This window comes from Arvicola amphibius, chromosome 6 (assembly GCF_903992535.2).
Source record: "Arvicola amphibius chromosome 6, mArvAmp1.2, whole genome shotgun sequence".
NCBI lineage: Eukaryota > Metazoa > Chordata > Mammalia > Rodentia > Cricetidae > Arvicola > Arvicola amphibius.
Genome location: NC_052052.2, coordinates 28,953,658 through 28,974,066, shown reverse-complemented (window position 1 = coordinate 28,974,066; position 20,409 = coordinate 28,953,658). Strand labels below are relative to the sequence as shown.

Sequence of the window (20,409 nt, the reverse complement as noted above, 5' to 3'; positions counted from 1 at the left end):
TCTACTTTTTCCTTTCTTCAGCTTCCTGTCCTCCCTGAGATGAGTGATTTTGTCCCTTCTTGGTCTCTGCCATAATTGGTTGCCTCACCACCAGCCAAAAGAGGTAGGGCAAGCTAACCACAGACCTCTGAAGCTATGAGTCAAGAGAAACCTTTTCCTGCCTCCAATTGATTGTCTCTGGCGTTTTGTTACAATAACAGAAAGCCAGCTTTGTGTTACAGATGGGAGATTTAAGCTTGGGTAAGAAAAGTCATTTGTCCAGACACTAAGAAGTCAGTGTCCTGACATTCAGGTGGAGGCCTTGTGCAATCCCAGTCAGCCTTTCTTTGAAGCCCAAAGCTCTTTTGTTCTTTTTTAAAGATTTATTTACTTTTATGTATACGAGCGTTTTGTCTGCATGTATGTCTGTGCACCACATGCATGCAGAGTTACTGGAAGCCAGAAGAGGGCATTGGGTCCTCTGGAACTGGAGTTATAGACAGTTGTGAGCTGCCAGGTGGGTGCCGGGAATCAAACCCTGGTCCTCTGGAAGAGCCGCCAGTGCTCCTAACTCCTGAACCGTCTCTCCAGCCCAGGAAGCCTGAAGCTCTTGGTGAAGTCACCATCTTGCAGATATCCTGGGCTCATTCTTTGTATACATGGAGGGGTCCCCTCCTCCGACCTCAAACAGAAAACCCTCTCAGGCCCAAGGGGCGAGGCTGCCGGGCTGCAGCATGGCCCCCAATCTCACTCCCTCCAGCCTCACTCAGGTCACGAGTCCTAGCCTCCCTGAGGCCCATTCAGGGGTACAGAGTGTGAACCCCAGCGAGTGCATCCCTGGGCACCTGGGTGGGTCCACCTCCGCTGGGTGTGTCTTGAGATGGGGATGGGCCCAGGACCTGCTCTTAATGACACAGTTTGGGCAGCTGGACTCTGTTCCCGCAGGTAAATTACAGGCTTAGCAAGTCAGAAATCAAATAAACACTCCAGCTCCCAGCGGCTGCCCCAAGGAGAGCAGTGGTTTCCGAGCCTCCCCACCCAACTCGGCCTAATTACCACCTGCCAGTCCCCTGGGACAGGGGCCCTTTCTTTGACTCACAGGTCCCAGAAACAGGATGGGGCTGCTGGGCCCCCAGGGAGACGCCAACTTGGTGACCAACCTGTTCTTAGTTCCCAGACATAAGCAAACGTGGACACTCCTCCCCTTTGCCCCACGCCTGACTGGAGGGCCTAGGTGGAATGGGAATGGGTGGCTTTTCCTGGAGAAGAGGGAAGCCAAGACCTTTCCCTCCGAGTAGCCAGTGGCAGCATTCTGCAGCTCTGTGCTGAGGATGTGGAGACCTGTCCAGGTGCAGCTGAGCGCTCGGAGGGGATCCCTGAGCAGGCCATCAGCTAGAAGAAGCAGTGGCCCCCACCGGTGCCAACCTGCACCAGTCACTTCAGGGTGTTCTCGCTTCTGAGAGTTCGCTCTATCTCAGCGTCCAGCTCCCAACTGGTCAGCATGGTAGCCGTGGTAGAGGGAACTGGAAGTTCCCAGGGTCCTTTGCTCCTAGGCAGAAGGGCAGGCCCAGGACACAGGTCATAAAATGTCCCTTTCACTGGTCCCAGCCAGATGGTTCTTTTGTTTTCTCTTTTTTGAGACAGGATCTCCCTGTGTGGCCTTGAACTCACAGAGATCCTCTGTCTCTCTAGTGCTGGGGTTAAAGGTGTGCACTACCACAGCTGCCTCTGACTAGCCTATTTCTAACAAGCTAACTCCGCAACACAGGAGGACAGCGATGCACTGACCTAAGTGGGCGTGTCTGTTATATCTGGACACGCCCTCCACCCCCTGCCGCGGTGGATGGTGCAGAGTCCAGGTCAGCCAGTTTCACACTCCAGGGCTGCCTTAGACCATCCAGGATTGACCATTCTGGGCTGGGGATGGCCAAGGACCGGTCTTCCTCTCATGTGGGTCTTCAGTGCTGACCCCAGACCCCTCAGTCAGCACAGCTCTGGGATGCCACATGCTCTCAGTCTGTGCTGGGGGAGCGGAAGGGGGCGGGCAATAGGTCACAAAGCCCAAGGAGGGGATAGAGGAGCTGGGAAAGGACCAAAATTTTAGCAGGAAGTGACCAGGGGAAGTCAGGGCCTCCCGTTGCCCCCGTCTGAGCTACGACAGCATAGGAGGGTTTCCTGCCTCTGGAAGGGGGCCCGACCAGACGGGTAAGGTAGCAGAAGCAGGCTGCAGAGCAGGGCCTCAGTGGCAGCCGCAGGCCTTGACCACCATGTTGCGGTGCTTGCGCAGGATGACGTTGTTGCTGCTGTCGTAGTAGAGCACAGAGGTGGCACTCAGTTTGGTGGGTGCGCAGCAGGCCTTGGGGACGACATCTGGTTTCATCAGGTGGACCTGGCAAGGAGGGAGGAGATGCAGGCAAGGGCATGAACCTGGTGCCCTCCTCAACGACCCGCCCAGCAAAGCCCCAGCTCTCACTTGCTTCCTTTCTAGACCAGCCCAAGGGCATTCTCTACCTTTGGCTAGAGTAGCTCCCGGCTGTACCTTTGTCCCACCCTCTGACCTCAGAGCACAGCCCAGGCACTAGCTTAGAGGGCCTGACACACAAACCCACTGGCACTCTCGGGCCCCCGGTCTACTGCCATATCCGCTCTGCCAAACACAGATGACTCTGCTGGTCCCCGGCACTGGGTGCCCATGGCTGTGTACCCGCTGAGGTGCCTCTTCTGGACCCTCACTGCCCCACACACTGTTCTGTGCATTGCTACATTCCCAACAGGTGTAGAGCCATGTGTGTGTATGTGTGTGTGTGTTACTACATCCCCAACAGGTGTAGAGCCATGTGTGTGTGTGTGTGTGTGTGTGTGTGTGTGAGAGAGAGAGAGAGAGAGAGAGAGAGAGAGAGAGAGAGAGAGCGAGAGAGCGAGCAGACTGAGTTAGAACGCATAAGCTCTTGAACTCTGCCCCACTTGATGTGGCTCAGCCTCTGAACTTGTGAGACAAGACTGGCTTTGTATGTGATGCACAGAGGCAGTGAGATTCCCACTGCCACTGGCCTTGAAAGCAGTGTTAATCCGCCGCTAAAGTAGTGTTGCCTTCCTGAAAGTCTCAGTGAGTCATAGTCTTTCAGCCTCTAAACATGCTTATCCCGGAGTTCAAACTGGATTCCTCTCAAGGTTCCCACCAGAGGGGAGGCTGAGGGGACAAGAATCTACTACCTCCATATGTGTGCATACGTGTGTGCGTGCGTGCGTGCGTGTGTGCGTTCAGCCGCCCCGAGCTCCACAGGCTTTCCAGGTCCCAGGATCAGGGGCTACATAGAGCAATTTGATGAGTACCCTCTTTCCACAGCCTCTGCACTGCGGCCCTGCTGACTGGACTGTTATGGGGCGGCAGCCCCACCGAGGCCGAGGCCGTGGAGGAGGACAGGTCTCCAGGGTGACATACAGCCAGACTGGCACCTGGGGTAGCTGCTGCCCACATCTCCATCTACAGATGCATGGGGCAGAACTAAGAGACGTCCATCGTGAGTATGAGTGTGTATGTGTGTGGGGGGGCGAAATGGCTGAACTCTGAGGGAGCGTTCCTGAGCTGGGCCACTGCAGAGAAGAGGGTAGACAGCACAAGGTACGTCCTCCTTCCTACACTGGCCACAGCCCTAGGCTTCACTGAGTGGTGATGTGGAGAACAGCCTCTCACTCACACAACATCCACAAACTGATTCACAGCACAGATGGGGCCATCTGTCCTGGAACTCGCTCTGTAGACCAGGCTGGCCTCGAACTCACAGTGATCCGCCTGCCTTTACCTCCTGAGTACTGGGATTAAAGGTGTGCACCCCCACAGTGCCTGGCGTGACTTTCTTCTTTCTATTGCTGCCCTGGATGGTCCTGATGCTGAAGCCCAAACCAGGCTCCCCCTATCATCAATAAGCCACTTTACCCCAGAACACATGGTTCTCCTCTCATTCACTGTTGCTTTGCTTACGTTCTTACTTCAGCCTCCCAGGGGACAGAGATGGTCACGTCTGCCAGGCAGGTCATGAGCACTTGCTTACTTCGGCCAAGCCATTGTCAACAGGGAAACAGAGGCCAGAGCAAAGTGGGGGAGGAAACGAGACCTGGGAGGCGACGGTCTACCCATCATACCAGGGGACTAAAGACTGAGTATCTCAGTGTCACCCTGAGCTGCTCCTCCCAGGACAGTGGCTCCAGGTGTCCGGCAAATGCCAGTGGCCACGGTGAAAGGATGCCTTAGCATCAGCTCAGACAGCTCTTCGTAATTCATGATGCTCAGTCCAGGGCATCACTTGGCACAGCCTCTTGCCAGATAAACACAAAACCATGGGACACCAGGATTCCAGAAAAAGCATTCTAGAATAAGATCTAGACCCCAGAGTCAGTAAGCACCAACGCCTTCAAATACAGGCTGCGGTGTGATTCCTGCTAGAACCTGCTTCCATCGCTGCTCACCCCCTGAAGGAGCAGTCAGGGAAAAAGTGGGGTCAAAACACAGAGGCAGAGGCAGGGCGCTGGGGAGATCTCAGCTGGCTGTGTGCCTGCTTAGCGCAGGAAGCCCTGGACTTGATCCACACATCACATGAATTAGGCATAATACTGCACACATATAATCCCAGCACTCTGGGCTGGAGGCAGGTGAGCAGAAGTTCAAGTTATCCTTGGTTACACACAGAGTCTGAATCCAGCCTGGGATATATGAGGGGGAAACACCAGGAATGAGCCAAGGCCCAGAAGAGCAGAGAGCCCAAGGGGAGGCCCATCTGACAAGCACGACGGATAAGCATACATGCACACTAGAAAGGTCAGCGCCACCATGTCCACTGGGCACACTGAGGTCACACAGGCAGCCATGGAATGACACTCTGTAGCTAAGTCTGCAGAGAAAGCCCACCCCCCTTGCTGACATTCTTTCCACTGCCTGCCCCCGCCCCCTGGGTCCCAGCTGGCCACTGTGGTACTGACCAAGGACTGCAAGATTGCATGATTGGTGGCATTCATACAGGAATCCAGTGGGAAGGCGCACTCCCCCTCGCAGTAATAGGCTGAGTAACCCTGGGGGGCGATGACCCAGTCCTGTGGGGGGGAAAGGTGAGTCACATCAGCGTGTCCTTCCAAGACCATTGGCGCAACTCCTGTCAAAGGGTGACCTGAGGCTGTGAACCCTCATCCCCTCAACATGCAGGGTGCCACCCCAGCTCTGTCCTCCAGGCCTCACCCTCCTCTGCTGTGTCCCCCACAGCTGCCCCCACGCCTCCTGCAGCAGCTGTGGCAGGAAGAGCTCAAAGGCTCCGCCCACCCAGCCTCAGTTTCCCCATTCTAGTGCTGACAGTTTACTGGGCAGAGGGCTCAGGTGGCCTCTGTTTTCATGGCTATAATGCACAGTTAAAGGCACAGTAGCTCCACCCCCTCCCCGGAAACACCAGGCTCTTCAGGTGGCATTCAGAGAGGAGAAGCAGACATTACCAGCCAGCCGAGGTCCCGGAAGCTGACGTAGAGCTCATGCCTACGGCAAACATCTCTGCCTCGGGAGCCGTGGCCATCGTCTGCAGGGACAAAAACGGTACCAAGTCTATTCAGGGGTTCCACTCCCAGTGTCGGGGTGGCATTAACAGGCACGTTTACAAATGGAGGATGACAGGAAGCTAACCCATTGGAATCACAAGTTCTACTTCTGGATCCCTGCTTAAGCCATGACCTAGCTCAGCAGTCCTAGTGGCTCCCGTCACCACAGGGTGTGGCTGTGTTCAGCAGGTGGCCTCAGCACACATGGCTTCTGATTTCTCTGCACACTTCCCACCCTCCCTGCTAGGCACACCAGTTAGATTCATTGGCAGACCACCGCTTTCTGAAGGGGCCTCAGATGAGGCTCAATACCACCCTCACCAAAGATCCCTGGGAGTCTGTTGGGATGGGGAAGCTCGTTCGTTTTCTTTGGCTGCCTCTTCTTCAGAGGCCTCACTGCCCGAGGGGCCCGCACAGGACTTGGGCTGGCTCGGAAGAAAGTGACCATGAAAGGCTGTCTGGAGCGTGGTGCCTGTTGTCCCAGCAGACCTGCCAGGCCAGGATCCATGCTGTGCCCTGGGAAATGGAGACAGAGATATGTGAGAGAGAGAGAGAGAGAGAGAGAGAGAGAGAGAGAGAGAGAGAGAGAGAGAGAGAGAGAGAGAGAGAGAGAGAGAGAAACTGACTGACTTGTGGATGGTGGTGTGGCATCTATGAACCTATTTCTCCTACCCAAGCACTTGGGCCAGCAGGTCTGAGGTGGCAGGGACAAGGACCTCAGCAGCCACAGGCATAACCTGACATAGACAGGAAACATTTCCTCAGGCAGTCCTCACTGTACCCCAAGTCACAGGCACTCAGAGATGAGCAGAGTCCTCTGCTGGTGATGCTCAGGACCCGGACTCGCTTGGTCCAGTGACCTAACACCCCGTCCCATCTTCATCCTGCACTTTCTGGGGACTAGAACGTGGGGTTCATGACCCGCCAGCTCATGGCTGCCTCTGCAAGGACATTGCTAGGGCTTATCCTCTCAGCCTGGCAAGCTTGATCATCCAAGGGCAGGACATTCGCTGCCCTGATGCCCACTGATGCCCACAACCCTGGTCCCAGACTAAGCAGGGCCAGAGGTGAGAAGGTTCAGTTCACATCAGGCTCAATCCAGTGCTGGTGTGTGTTCACCAGGCCAGCAGAGGGCTTCAAAGAAGGGGGGGGGGGGCTTCAGGGAGCCAGACTGGAGCTTGTCCACGGGGAGAGTGGAGCCTATGGGGGGTCCCCTGAGCCACTAAGGACTGCAGATGCTTCCACAATACAGTCAACCCAGGAGAGCAAAGCCTCCAGAATCAGCTCAGACTTTGCTGGGGGCCCCTGTCCTTCCTAACTGCAGAAGTAGCATATTAAGCTGGCATGGCGGCACTCTCCTGCAAACCTGACCTTTAGGCAGAGGATACAGGAGGATGAGGATGTCAAGGTCATTCTATTCTACATATTGAGTTGGGGGTCAGTCAAATAGAAGCCTGTTTCCAAAAGCAAACAAGGTTCAGCATTGTGGCGCATGTATTTGATTCCAGCACTCAGGAGGCAGAAGCAGGCAGATATCTATGAATTTGAGGTTAGCCTGGTCTACATAGGTGAGTTCTAGACCCACTAAGGCTGTCTAAAAAAAAAAAAAAACCAACCTTACAAATAAAATTAAAAATATAAATCAAATAAAAACAGGCAAACAGTGTGATAAACACAGGAGGGTAAAGAACTTTCAAGAAGGAAGAGTAACCATAAATTTCCTTCACAACTCCAGAGCTCTTCTATTGCACATCCTGGGCTGCTTCTGTCCTGCTGGTTTAAGTTGTAACAGTCTTTAGCACTGCAAACCTTTCCCATTGTTAGAATCATTAGAATCATTCTGCACGATAATGGCCACACGCAGCAGCCATGACACGGCTCAGAACCATTCCCTTTGGTGCCCATGTGAGATTCCTACACCAAAGCCCGACGATGCTCACGTTATCCATCACTGAACACAGAACCGTTGTTCGGTTGGCATGTTACAAGCACTGATGCACACATGTACATGCATGTATATATACAGACACTAATGTGACTCAGTGTTCTCACTTAGTATGCTCAGAGTCCTGGGTTCTACCCAACCCTGGAAAAAGGTAAAAGAACCCAACAGGCTGAGGCCTCAGCTCAGGAGTGGAGCCTTGTCTGGTAAGCACGAAGCCTTAGGTATAATCCCAACACAAGCTGTAACGAAACAGAACACACTCATACGTGCATGTACACTCAGGTCCGTGTGCTCTGTTTGCACTCTACCAGGTTCTTCGTCACACACTGAGTCAAGGCCACTGTCCACTCAAAGTTCAGCCCTTCAGGCAGCTGGACTCCACACTCCACATCTGGACCGGACTCCAGATGTTCACCTGCCACTTGAAAGGAAAGCTTTGACCTATGACTTCACCTGCTACTAACAAAAGTGTGAGACCTGAGACTCCATCCTAGGACCACGGGTGAGGGCTATGGGACAAGGGGACAAGGGGCGTGGGCTGCAGGCGTGGCCCGGAAGAGACTCAGGTGAGGTCAGGCAGGAGGAATGGGGTCCGGAGTGAGACTGGTGGGAAGCAGGTGGTGTGAGAAGGCAGAGCCTCAGGCAGAGGGAAAGATAGCGAGGGCCCCGGGACCACACACCGGGAGGACGGAGCAGCTGGGAGCTGGAAGGACCCACAGTGTCAGGCCCTGTGAATGACACAAGGGGCAGGCTTGGGCCCAGGACAGGGCCTGTGTCCCTGCTTCTTACTGTGGAGTCCCAGAGGCCCGGCTTCTGTGGAACTCAGAGGCCATCAGTGTTCCAGGCTCAGCCACGTTTGCTTTTCTTTTATGTAACTGGTTTTCTAGGCTCTGCTGGACACAGAGCAGTCCTTGGCTGAACTCCTCAAAGTCAGCTCGGATGGGTGCTGGGGACCTCTGGGGGCTCCCAAGGCAAGGTGTATTGGGAGCCCATGGATGCAGCTAAGCCAAGGTTCCCATTTTAGGGGCACACAAACTAAGACCCAGAGAGGGCATCAACTCTTCAAGGCCTGGAGCAAGCAGCTGCAGAGCCAAGCAACTCCTACCCCGCCCAGCACAAGGCAGAGACCGAGTGAGGCGGGGCAGAAGCCCACAGGAACTGCTGCTGCTCTTTTCAGAGTTCCGTATTTGATGGGCCCAGAGAAGGTGTTCCTCGCCCGAATCAGAGAACACCTTCCCTATCAGCTCTGCTCCTCGATCCCCATCATCAGACAGAACTCTATCTGGTCGAAGGCCACCAGGCTTCCCAGCTCTGGACAGAAAGGAATGGGGGGGGGATGCTTTCTCAGGGCACACACACACACACACACACACACACACACACACACCTATGTAACTTTTTCCACTTTCACTGTAAGATTACAGATTCAGAATGACAGACCCCAAGATGCCATATTGGAGTTAGGAAGGGAAGAGAGGACTTCCCGGACAGAATGCCAGTGTGGTAGGGGCAACGGGAGACACTGCAGTTCACTAGGTAAGGATTCATCCATGTGCTGAGCTTGGGCCTCTTTGGAGACATGCTGGACACTGTTTATGCACAGTGGGTTTTCCAGGCAGAGAAACAGCACCAACCAGTTTCCCTCAGTCTCATCCCACAGGCTACAGGCTACAGGCTACAGGCTACCAGCTACAGGCTACAGGCTACAGGCTACAGGCCTGCCTCCCTTCTAGGGACACATAAGCTGCTCCCAGGAAGAAGTCAGGTGTCAGCGGATTCAGGGTAACAAAATTAGGAGCAGAAACAAGGGTCCAGGAAGAGAAGCCAGAGCTCCTCCTGCTCACAGACCCCTGGTTCTGCATTTCGTGGCACCAGGTGAACTCTGGATTCCTTCCCGCCTTTGCTTTTCTCTACGGTTCATGATTCAGTTATGAGGAGCAGCACTGGTCTTGAGACCTGTCGGGGGATGCTCTGGAACTGCTTGTATGCGAAGGTCACAGAAACTGGGAGAGATGGACCAGTCTCCTCGATGGTTTTGGCGAAGGGCTTTAGTTAGGCACCGGACACACAGGCTCAGTTTAGGATTTTTAATTAAAATCACTCGGCTCTTGAGAAGATACCATCTGGCAGCAGGAAGCCCGAGGAGCCAGTGGCACACAGGTCAGATGTCCCCGTGGTCGCTAACTCCTTCGCAAAGCAGCCCTGGAGGGAGGGGTCAGGGCTCCTCAAGCAACAGGTTTGATCTGCTGCATGGGCTTGAGGTTGGGGCACACCTTAAAGGAGCAGGCTGTGGTGGCCTTGAGGTCATCCATTGATGTGCCCTCCCAGAGCTCCACCAGCGTCAGCCCCTTCTTCGGGTCCACCTTAAACACGGCCTTCTCGGTGATGATGAGGTCCACGCAGCGTTTGCCCGTCAGCGGCATGGTGCATTTCTCCAAGATCTTGGGTTGCTTTGTCTTGGTGCAGTGTTCCATGGTGACCACCACTTTGGTGTTACCCGACACCAAGTCCATGGCTCCGCCCATGCCCTTCACTTTCTTGCCTGGCACCATCCAGTTGGCCAAGTCACCGTATTTGGAAACTTGCATGGCACCGAGCATGGTCAGTTGGATGTGTCCTCCGCGGATCATGGCAAAAGAGTCATCGCTGGCGAAGAAACAGCCCTCGGGGATCACGGTCACCGTCTGCTTGCCCGCGTTGATGATGTCGGCATCCACCTCATTTTTCAAGGGGAACGGGCCCAAGCCCAGGATCCCGTTTTCACTGTGCAGGTAGACTTTCATCTTGGGGTTGATGAAGTTGCTGGCCAGGACAGGGATCCCGATGCCCAGATTGGCATACATGCCGTCCTCGAACTCGAGAGCCGCGCGCTTGATAATGCGCGTCCTGATGGAGTCCTGTTGCTTGCTCGAGGCTGAGGGCTGGCTGTCGCGCGTGGTCAGGCGCTCGATGCGCTTCTCGTACTTTGGCCCCTTGATCACACGGTCCACGTAGATGTTGGGGATGTGGATGTCCTCTGGGCGGAAAGAGCCCACGTCCACGATCTCCTCCACCTCCACCACAGAGATGTCCGCGGCCTTGCACATGGGCACGTTGAAGTTACGCGCGCTGCCCCGGAAGATCACGTTGCCCGAACGGTCGGCTTTCCAGCCCTTGACCAGGGCGAAGTCGGCGCGGATGGCGTGCTCCAGCAGGTAGTGGCGGCCACGGAACTCGCGCACCTCCCGCGGCTGGCTCAGGGTGACGAGGTGGCCATCTGACGAGTACCGGATCGGGGCGCCCCCTTCCTGCACCAGCGTGCCGTAGCCCGTAGGCGTGTAGAAAGCGGGCACGCCCGCGCCTCCCGCGCGGATGCGCTCGGCCAGGGTGCCCTGCGGAGTCATCTCCAGGTCCAGCTCGCCAGCCAGGTACAACTTTTCGCACAGCGCGTTCTCACCCAGGTATGAACACACCACGCGCCTGACCTGCTTGGAGGCCAGCAAGATGCCCAGGCCGAAGTCCTCCACGCCCACGTTGCTGCTGATGATCTTCAGGTCCTTCACGCCCTTGGTCTTCAGAGCGCCGATCAGGTTCTCGGGGATGCCACAGAGCCCGAAGCCTCCGAGCATGACGGTCGCCCCATCCTTGACGCCCTCCACCGCCTTCACAGGGTCCGTGTAGAAGTGGACCCGTCCGCAGCGGTCGCTAGCAAAGCGGAGGACAAGGCGGTGGGGCAGCGCCGGCGGTGGGCGGCAGATGGAGACTCCGCGCGGGAGCGCCCACGCCAGAAGCCTCAGCGCCGCCATCGTTCAGTGGCACGAGGCTCCCAGGACAGGGACAGAGTGGGAAAGGCCTGGTGCACCCTGTGAGCTGCCCCACGCCACCTCCGTGCTGCGTCACAGAGCAGGGAGGACACTCACTGGGATCACACTCTGCCTGAGGACACCCTTAGCCATCCCTGTCGCCTGTCCAGTCTCACAACATCTTGGATAGATACTCCTTGGTAATGCTGTTGACAACTGAGGGCCAGTGCTGGGTCCAGTCCGCCACCACCCCTCCCCCTCGTAGTACCCTGGAAAGCTCACCTAGGGGCGGGGTTAGGATTCCTTGAGGGGCTGAAGTTAGCTGGGTCTTTTAAAGCCACAGTCACATCTGTCACCCACTGCTGTTAAACTGCTCGAAACTTTCCAAGTACCTTGTCAGCTTTCCCTAACTCAGAGTGACTCCTGCCACCGCTCTGCCCCTCTCCTTCCAAGCTATCCCTCCAGCCTTTTGCTGGACCCCAGACAGGCCAGTCTCCTACAACGTGGTCCTTCTTGCCCTCACTGCCCCACATAAAGGGCTGAAAACCCTGAGAGTGAAGCAGTGGCTATAAACCCGTGTCGACAGGGAAACTGAGGCTCAGGTAACACTGCAGAGCAGGGATAATCCAGGCTCTGCACTAAGAACCCTAAGAACCTGGGGTGCGGGTCCCCCACTCCTCCTTCCTAGTACAGAACCTCTCAGAGTGGAGGTCTGCTTCTCACGAAGAAGTACCCTCGCATTGGATGCCGGAGCTGGCTCTCGGGAGGTCAGTCGCTATTAGGAGCGGCAGGAAAGCAGCCCTCACTGGCTGGGGCCTCCCCATGTCCAGGACCTCACCACTAACCACTGAGTCCCCATGAAAGGCCAAGCGTGGCCCAGTGAGAGGGCTCCGTGTATTAGGCTGGCAGCCTCCGCTGGAACCCCCTCCCCTCAGGACCCCCAGGGGCCTCACCATCCTCGGTTTCCACATAGAGGCGGAGTCCCAGGTCCTTCTTGTGGTTCAGCAACCAGCGGTCGCTGGCTGCCGTAATGTCCAGCACCAGCCATCCCTCGTCCCCAGATCGGAGCGTCTGAAGATCCAAAAAGAACAAGTCAGACTCCCTGTGGACATGAAAGAACAATTAACCAAGGGCTGAGGTCGCACGCCTGCCTGTATCTTGTGCCTGCCTGGGGGACCACTTTCAGAGCCTCTTCCGTGCTCGGCTCTGGGCTGGCCTCCTCTGGTACCACAATTCACTGATAACCAACCCTGGACATTTTACTGTGTCCATGCGCTGATGGGACACTGGCTCAGCTGTGGCCTATTAGGGCTCCACAGTCATCGTGGCAGCGCAGAGGGTTCCAGGCCAAGCCCCTTTCTCGTGTCTGAGGGGCCTCTCCCAGGAAGCGCTCCTTTCCTTTCTTAGAAATGCATCCTCTGGTCAGGCCCTGCCAGAGCCTAGACCATGAGACCATGAGTGGGGTGGGTACCTGGGCAGAGGGAAGATACCTGTTGGAGTGCTCCTGGACCACCTCGAACATACTGACATGCAGGGTTGTGTTGAGCGGGTGGGTGCTGGGCTCTTTATATATCCGGAACTCAGCAGCTGTGACAACCTCCCCAGCAGGGATCTGGGTTAGGTCAAAGCGGAATTCCTTCCAGTGTGGCTCCTGGTAGTCCAGGGTACGGTCGCGCTCCACTGGAAGGCAAGGTGAGAATGAGGTCATTATTGGGAGCCAGGATGGCTTGTGCTCAGAGTAGGGCTCCCTGTGGTGCCTGGGGTGGGGGCCGCTCCTGCTATACACACAGCTTGTGGTCTGCTCTGGGAGCACACCAGGCCCCAGGAGGTGGTGTAGTGGGAAACTCAGCAAGTGCTCATCAGGGTCCTGGTCCCATTGATGAATCACGATGCCTCTTCTTAGAGCTGCTAGGCCAACAGCGAGATGTACATTGGTCCCAAGGGAGAAAATCAGCACAGTTCCAGGGGAAAACCCTGTCCACAGGGACGTAATTGGCTGAATTTCAGCGGGACAGAGGAGAAGGTGGGATGGGGGAGCTCAGATCTGACAGCTGAGCTGAGCTGTTAGTTCTGTGTTTGAATTTCCTGGGTGTCCTGGGAGAGGGATGTGCAGAGTGCAGGCCACATTACAAGGCCAGCAGCAGAAGGACCTTAGGAAGGGAGGGACGCCAGTACCAGCAACAGGGGACAAAGGACCTGCTAGAGGATAAAGGCAGGGAGACAGGCAGAAAGCAGGAGGAAATGATGGACAAGACTGTGTCTTGGCAGTGGCCAAGCATGCTCTAGACAGAGGGGAGTTGTCTGTAGACCATGGCCATTGGGTGGAGCAGTGGGTTTGGCTGGAATCCAGGTTTGGGAGCAAGGCTGTGCCAGTGGGAGCTATGTGGTCTAAGAGATTCACTATGGGACCTGCTGGAGGTGAAGGTAATGGCAGTCTAGGGTGATAGCTGAAGGCTGGGAGCTATCCTTGCTCCCTATAGCAAATGCCAAGTTTTTAGAATAAAACGTGCTCAGCTGCCCAGCTGTGCTCGGGAAGGTATATTTAGGGTAGCCTCACTTCAGCTGCTTGTCACTTTCAAATGCCAAAAATCTGTGTTTCCGGAAAGAAAGGGTGGGGAGCCACCCAGCACCATCCCCAAAACTCAACAGAGATTTTAATTATATGTTTTAGTCTTTAAAAAAAATCCTCTCTGTGGCTATGGGCTCAGTGACCACAAACAGGGTTTTAAAAAGCACCAGGGTGAGCGGATGTGAGGAGCACTTCCTGTCCTCTCCCTAGAGTTCTGTTCCAGTGATAGATGGAATACAGATGTGCTGGGCAGAGCCAAAGGATAGGCACATCTGGGCAGGAGCAGCAGGTGAAAAGGGAGAGGAAGGAGTGGATGGTGTCCCACAGCATCTAAAGGTGGTGGGCACACAGCATGTGCCCAAAAGTCAAGAGACAGAGTGTGCCAGGGTGTTGGTCTCTCCCTCATAGGCCACAAGGCAGACCGCATTGAGAGTGGGCTCTGAGCCCTGGCCAAGTGCTTTTTCCTGCTCTGAATATCTATCCTCATGCGTCCTCCTTCCTTACCTAGCTACTTGCACACCTACAATGTTGGTGACCATTTCAGTGGGTTCAGGAGCTGCACAGGCACCTCTCCTACATGATTGTGCTCAGGCCCCGATGTACAGGATAAAGTTGGTCCAGGCTGTTTTCTGTAACAGGGTGTGGTCGGATAGGGCCCCTTGGGCACATCCTCCTCCCCACCTTTTTCAGGACAAAGTGGGGCGCACAAGGGCATTCTGGGAGTTTTATCTGGGGACTGATTCCGAACTCTGTGGCCACCCTCCCTTAGTGATGTGCATGGCCTCCATGGGGTGTCTTGAAATACTCTTAGACTGAACTGGTCCTCACTTCCAGACTTCTGTGCTATGGGCTTGTGAAATCGAGAGGCAGGGTTTCCAGCACCGGAAACTGCTGTGGTTGTCCCAGGCAAGTAGTGGATCTGGGAAGGTTTTCGTTTGTTTTGGTTTGGTTTGGTTTGGTTTTTGGTTTTTTGAGACAGGATTTCTCTGTGTAATAGCTCAGGCTGTCCTGGAACTCACTCTGTAGACCAGGCTGACCTTGAACTCACAGAGATCTGACTGCTTCTGCCTCCTGAGTGCTGTGTGCCACCACCACCAGGCTGATCTGGGACTTTTTTTTTTTTTTTTTTTTTTTTTTTTTTTTTTTTTTTTTTTAGCAAAATGGATGTGCTTTTCCTGTGAAGTGGCTCAAAGGTCCTGGGATGCCGCAGCGAAACAGACACTGCTGCTGCAGTGGCTCAAGCGAAGCACCCGGCTCTTTGCAGGACGCTGGAGCTGCAGTTCCTCTGTGTTACTAGAGTCTGGAAGGCTGGGGTGGGGGCACCGCAGAGCATTCGCTGGGGCTTTGTTTTCCCTGTGAGACTCCTTGAATAGCTGTCTCCATTTTAGTCATGGGGTTGCATTCAGAAGTGTGGTTTGTTTGCCATGGCCGCTCCAGGGTCATCCCCTGTATGAGCTTAGCGTGTCTATGTGAAGTGGGCACACATGGGGATCCTTTCCATGCAGGACTATGGAAGTACAGGAACTGAGGGATGAGTAGCAGTCATCTGATTTCTAATTTCTCAACTTCCCTGTGTATCAATGGGACAACCTTCAGAGAGCCCCACTGGAAGGGTGTGCCACAGGAGAGCAGGAGACACATTTGATTCTCTCTCTCTCTCTCTCTCTCTCTCTCTCTCTCTCTCTCTCTCTCTCTCTCTCTCTCTCTCTCTCTCTCCTTCTGTCTCTTGAAACAGGTCTTTCTATGTAGCCCCAGCTGTCCCAGAGCTAGCTATGTAGACCAGGCCAGCCTTGAGCTCACAAAAATCCTCCTGTCTCTGCCACCCGAGTGCTGAGTGCTGGGGTTAAAGGCATGTGTCACCAATCCTGGCTCAATTTTATTTTTCTGAACAAAAGAATGAACAAGAAACCATATCATGGAAATCTGTCAGCTCAAAGGCATATGGAATGTTTCCAGATGCCTGATCTACCCAGTGATCTCTGGTAGTTCACTGGGATCTTGTCCTCGGCTGTGTAACGGACCACTAATATGGTGCCAAAAGAACCCCATGAGAAGCATTTCCCTTTCCATGCATGCCCAACCCTCACCTTCCTATAAATTAGGGTCCGGAATCTCCCAAAGATGCCGAGACTCCAAGCGGCAGCCCCTCCACAATGTTCTGGCTGGGATAAGAGCACCCTGTGGCATTTGGTCCACATGTAGGCACATTACTCAGGAATCCTACCTCCCAGCAGAGTTCCTTCCTTTACAGCATCCTGACACCATGTGCCATACAATGGTGGACAGTGAGTTAGAACTAGCCAACAGCAAGACAGACAACCAGGGGAAACAAAAGGCTGTGCTTCCCAGCCCCTGGGTGTAGAGTCCATGGAGTGGATCTGGGAAAGGGGCGTGGCCTGGAAGATGTGGTTTCTCGGGTTTTCCCAGTAAAATCCTGTTGCTGGCTGTGATGCTGGCAAAACTCGGTCCCTAGAAGAGTCAGATAGACTCAGTGGGGGCCTGGGGGGGGGGCACTGCTGATTTCCTGGCCACTGTGCTGCATCCTGACCATGTGAGATGCCCTGCCAGGAATTCTAGGAGGTGACTCTAGGAGGGGCCGTGATGTTTGGAGCAAGGTCTCTGAGTAGAGTGTCTCTGCCTACGCAGTTAATCATGGATAAGTGGGGGTCCCAGAATGTCACTTTGGGGTATGTGGGAGAAGGTTCTGGATGGTTTCTTCTCATGGTTCTCACAGCTTTATAAAATCCTTCAATTTTGTTCTAATGACTCAGGCTAAAAGCATTTACTGCTCTTTCAGGGGACCCGGGTTCAATTGCCAGAGCTCACTTATCAGCTCACAATTGCCTGCGACTCCAGTTCCAATGGATGTGATTCCTTCTGATCAGAGAGCTTCTGCACACACAGTGCACATATATGCGCACAGGCGCACACATACATAAAATCATTTGTTTTTTTTAATCCTTCAGTCTCTGCATTCATTTTCCCTAATAACATTCACAAAGATTCTTCATTTATTCATCACATTTCAAAATTTCATTCATCCATTCATTATCGAGTGTGTGTTTATCTACCTGTCTGTTAACATTGTCTGAACCCAATCTCGACTATCACAGGAAGATGAGCTCAATACCGGTGCAACTGAACCAGACTCGTCTCTCTGATGTCCTCCTTCTGTTCCAGGCTGTCATCTGGGATCCACATGGCATGTCCTTGTCAGCTCTCTGTGGGCTCCTCTGATCTATCACAATTGCTAGCCTTTCCTTATCTCTCAATACCTCGGCACCTTTGTAGGGTGCTGGTGGCATGTCTCAGGATGAGCTTGCCTGTTTGCTCCTGGGGAGAATGATGATAAGCACTTTGGAGAATGACACAAGTGACCATGCCTTCTGAGGGCATCAGATTAGGCGATACAGTCTCCATGACAGTAACTGAATCCTTGGTGTCTGCCAGATTTCCCCTTCTATGATGTTACCATTTTTCCTTTCGTAATATGGGGAAGGTATCTTCAGGCTTTTCTTGTTATTTTAAATTTTATTTGTATGAATTTTTTTTTGCTTGCTTGTATGTCCATGCACCACATATGTGCCTGGTGCCCATGGAGGCCAGAAAAGGGCATCAGATCCCTTGGAATTGGAGTTACAGATGGTTGTGAGATATCATGTGGGTGCTGGGAATCAATCTGAGTCCTCTGCAAGAGCAGCAAGTGCTCTTAACTGCTGAGCCATCTCTCCATCTCCAGGATGTGAATAACATTTCTTCTTAAACCTGTGCTACTTTAGCATCTACAAGTAGATCTTGCCCTCATCAGTCTACATTATCTGCAATAATATTTTGTTTTCTTCTTCATTTATTGAGTTGTTCTTTCTCTTAATTATATTAGCATAATTATAGATTAATTCTATCCCATAGGCTAAGATCCAATACTTCCCCTTCTCTTCTTCCCCTCCCTCTCTTCCTGACTGGCACAGGGTCTCACTCTGGTAGCCCAGGCTGGCCTCAAATTCATGGTCTTCTTAAATTCTGAGATCAAGCATGCATTGTCACACAAGGCTCCTTGGTTCTATGTTGAGAACATGTTGGCATCACAGTCTATATCAGATGCTCGGAGAGCTCGGCTTTCTTTGCTGGGGGGATCTTTAGGAAGCAGCATCTGGGTACCAGGCTGCTCGTGACATTGGAGTTATCATTTTTAGGTTGGCTCAGTGGCCAGGGTCAAGAAACAAGCCAGCCCACACCTGAGTATACACATGTATTTCTGTGTCCACATGTTCATGGTGACACAGCTCGTGCAAGAATCTGAGCATCCAGTCCCAGTCTGGAGTGACCACACCTAGACCTCTTGATTAAGACCCTCCGAGAGCTGCTCACTTTGGGTGTGCTCCTCGACTATGGCTCTCCTGAGCCAGTTTCTCATTTGGGCTGGTCTGCCACAGGCACTGTCCTGCAGAGCGTAGGAGGATGCTGTAACAATGTCCACAGCCTTTTGTAGGATCACCTGTTCCTCCCCATTAGCAATGACCAAAATTGACTCAAGATATTGTCCAGGGCCCCCAGGGAGGCAAAACTAACCCTGGATGAAAAGTACGTCCTTTGAATGATGCCAGACCTCTCTCTCCAGCCTTGCTGGTTTAGGATGTGTAATCCCTATGGTGGGCGTCTAGTAATAATCAAGAAAAAAATAGAAATTTTTTGACTTCCCAATTCAACTTCCAGGAAAATGTCCCAAAGACAGTCACAAAAATACATAAAGAAGCCGGGTGGTGGTGGCACACACCTTTAATCCCAGCACTCAGGAGGCAGAGGCAGGCAGATCTTTGTAAGTTCGAGGCCAGCCTGGTCTACAAGAGCTAGTTCCAGGACAGGCTCCAAAGCCACAGAGAAACCCTGACTCAAAACAAAACAAAAATACATAAAGAGCTGTGTACAAGGCTGTTGCAGCATTAGCCAACCAGAAACCACCCAGACATCAACAGGAGACACGCTGTGAACTGAGGACATTTCAGTGGGTGCCACACAGCTGGGGAAACCCACGAGAGTGTGTCGTCTATAGTCTGTCATAACATGTTCCCTAGAAACACCACAGCTTTAGAAAGAGCATGGAGAGAAATGCAGATAATGCATCCTTTGTCTAATAAAGGGTAAGAATAGAAATATGATGAACACGTACACACATCATGCATACATGCTCAGGTATATATAATTGTGTGCACATGTGTGTGTGTGTGATGTCTGCATGTGAATGTGTGGGTGGGTGTGTCTGTGTGCACACATGGGGAAGCCAGAGCGGGACGCTGGGTGTCTTCTGCTGTCACTGGCCACCTTGTCTTCTGTCTCTCACTGAACAGCAAGCTTCCCAGTGCAGTGAGGCTGGCCGGCCAGCAGCCTGTAGGGATTCGTCAGTCTCCACCTCCCAATGCTGGGAGCACATGCAGCTGTGCTCAGCTTTTAACATGAGTGTTAGGGATTCAAACACAAGTCCTCATGGGCAGAGCAAACAGTCTTAACCACTGAGTTACTGCCCCTGCTCCCAACTGTATATTTTAAATAGGGAGCAAAGCCACAAAGGAAAAAAAATACTGTTGAGTCATGAAAGGGGACAGAAACCAAGTGCAGGGCATGGAAAAGGGAATCAGACCACTTGCAAGGCTTTCTGTTTTATACATTTTGAAAGATGTCACAGAATATGAAACAAAAACCAACTCAAATACAAGAATAAAGAGCAAACCTAGGAAAATTCAAAAGCATAGCAATTGAACTAATTGTATATTGATTTGGTGGCTCAGCTAGAATGAGGAAATTGTTTTGTGTGATTTTTAAACCAGAGCAATTTGACCATACATGCTTAGTGAGGGGGTGTAAGAACAAAACAAAGGGGCTGGAGAGAAGGCTCAGCAGTTAGGGCTCTTGTTGCTTTTGCAGAGGACCTGCATTGAGGTCCCAGCACCCAGCTGGCAGCTAAGAACTGTTATTCCAGTTTTAGGGGGTCTGCAGCTTTCTTCTGGCCCTTTCAGGTTATCCCAGTACTTGGGAGGCAGAGGAAGACGGATCTGTGAGTTCAAGGCCAGCCTGGTCTGCAAAGCCAGTTCCAGGACAGCCAGAGCTATACAGAGAAATGTCTCAAAAAACAAAAACAACACAACAACAACAAAAACCCAAAAAAACAAGAACAAAAAAACCAACCAAAATAACAAAATAAAAAACAAAAAACCAAGCCAGGCACAGTGAGTAGGGCTTCTAACCTCAGCACTGGGCAGGCAGAAACAGGCAGATCCCCGGGTTTACCTGGTTAACCAGCCTAGCCTAATGGCCTAACTGGTGAGTTCCAGGCCAGGGAGAGACTCTGTCTGAAACAAACAAGCAAACAACAAACAAATAAACCAAACCAAGAGGTGGAGAGGTCATGAGGAATAATACTTAAAGCTGTCCCCTGACCTTTAAACACACATGCAGGCTGACATTTGGGCAGGACACTCTTTGTTGTGGTCCTCATTCTCTGTTGTAGGCTTGTAAGTGACATCCCCGACCTGTCAGATGCCCATGTGAATCCTTCCCTCCAT

General features: G+C 53.0%; 2 protein-coding genes across 2 annotated transcripts in view; both read right to left on the bottom strand.

Annotated features, from left to right (window-relative positions):
- Positions 1–456: 456 nt before the first annotated feature.
- The window catches only part of Bmp8a (bone morphogenetic protein 8a), a 29,595-nt gene continuing 9,642 nt past the window's right edge, over positions 457–20,409 (bottom strand). Inside the window, exons 2-7 of the mRNA XM_038335299.1 lie at positions 12,774–12,963; positions 12,237–12,385; positions 5,878–6,072; positions 5,458–5,537; positions 4,957–5,067; positions 457–2,368 (exon numbers count right to left, since the gene is read on the bottom strand). Of these exons, the coding sequence (XP_038191227.1) occupies positions 2,219–2,368; positions 4,957–5,067; positions 5,458–5,537; positions 5,878–6,072; positions 12,237–12,385; positions 12,774–12,963 (875 nt within the window). The 3' untranslated portion in view covers positions 457–2,218. The remainder of the gene's footprint in view (positions 2,369–4,956; positions 5,068–5,457; positions 5,538–5,877; positions 6,073–12,236; positions 12,386–12,773; positions 12,964–20,409) is intronic.
- LOC119817858 (succinyl-CoA:3-ketoacid coenzyme A transferase 2A, mitochondrial) lies at positions 9,727–11,343 on the bottom strand. The gene has a single exon (XM_038335297.1). It carries the CDS (start codon positions 11,284–11,286, stop codon positions 9,727–9,729), a length of 1,560 nt encoding a protein of 519 aa, XP_038191225.1. The 5' UTR covers positions 11,287–11,343.

Bases quoted from the DNA above. Each gene is read 5' to 3' on its own strand.
- LOC119817858 (XM_038335297.1), bottom strand. From the start codon at position 11,286: ATGGCGGCGCTGAGGCTTCTGGCGTGGGCGCTCCCGCGCGGAGTCTCC.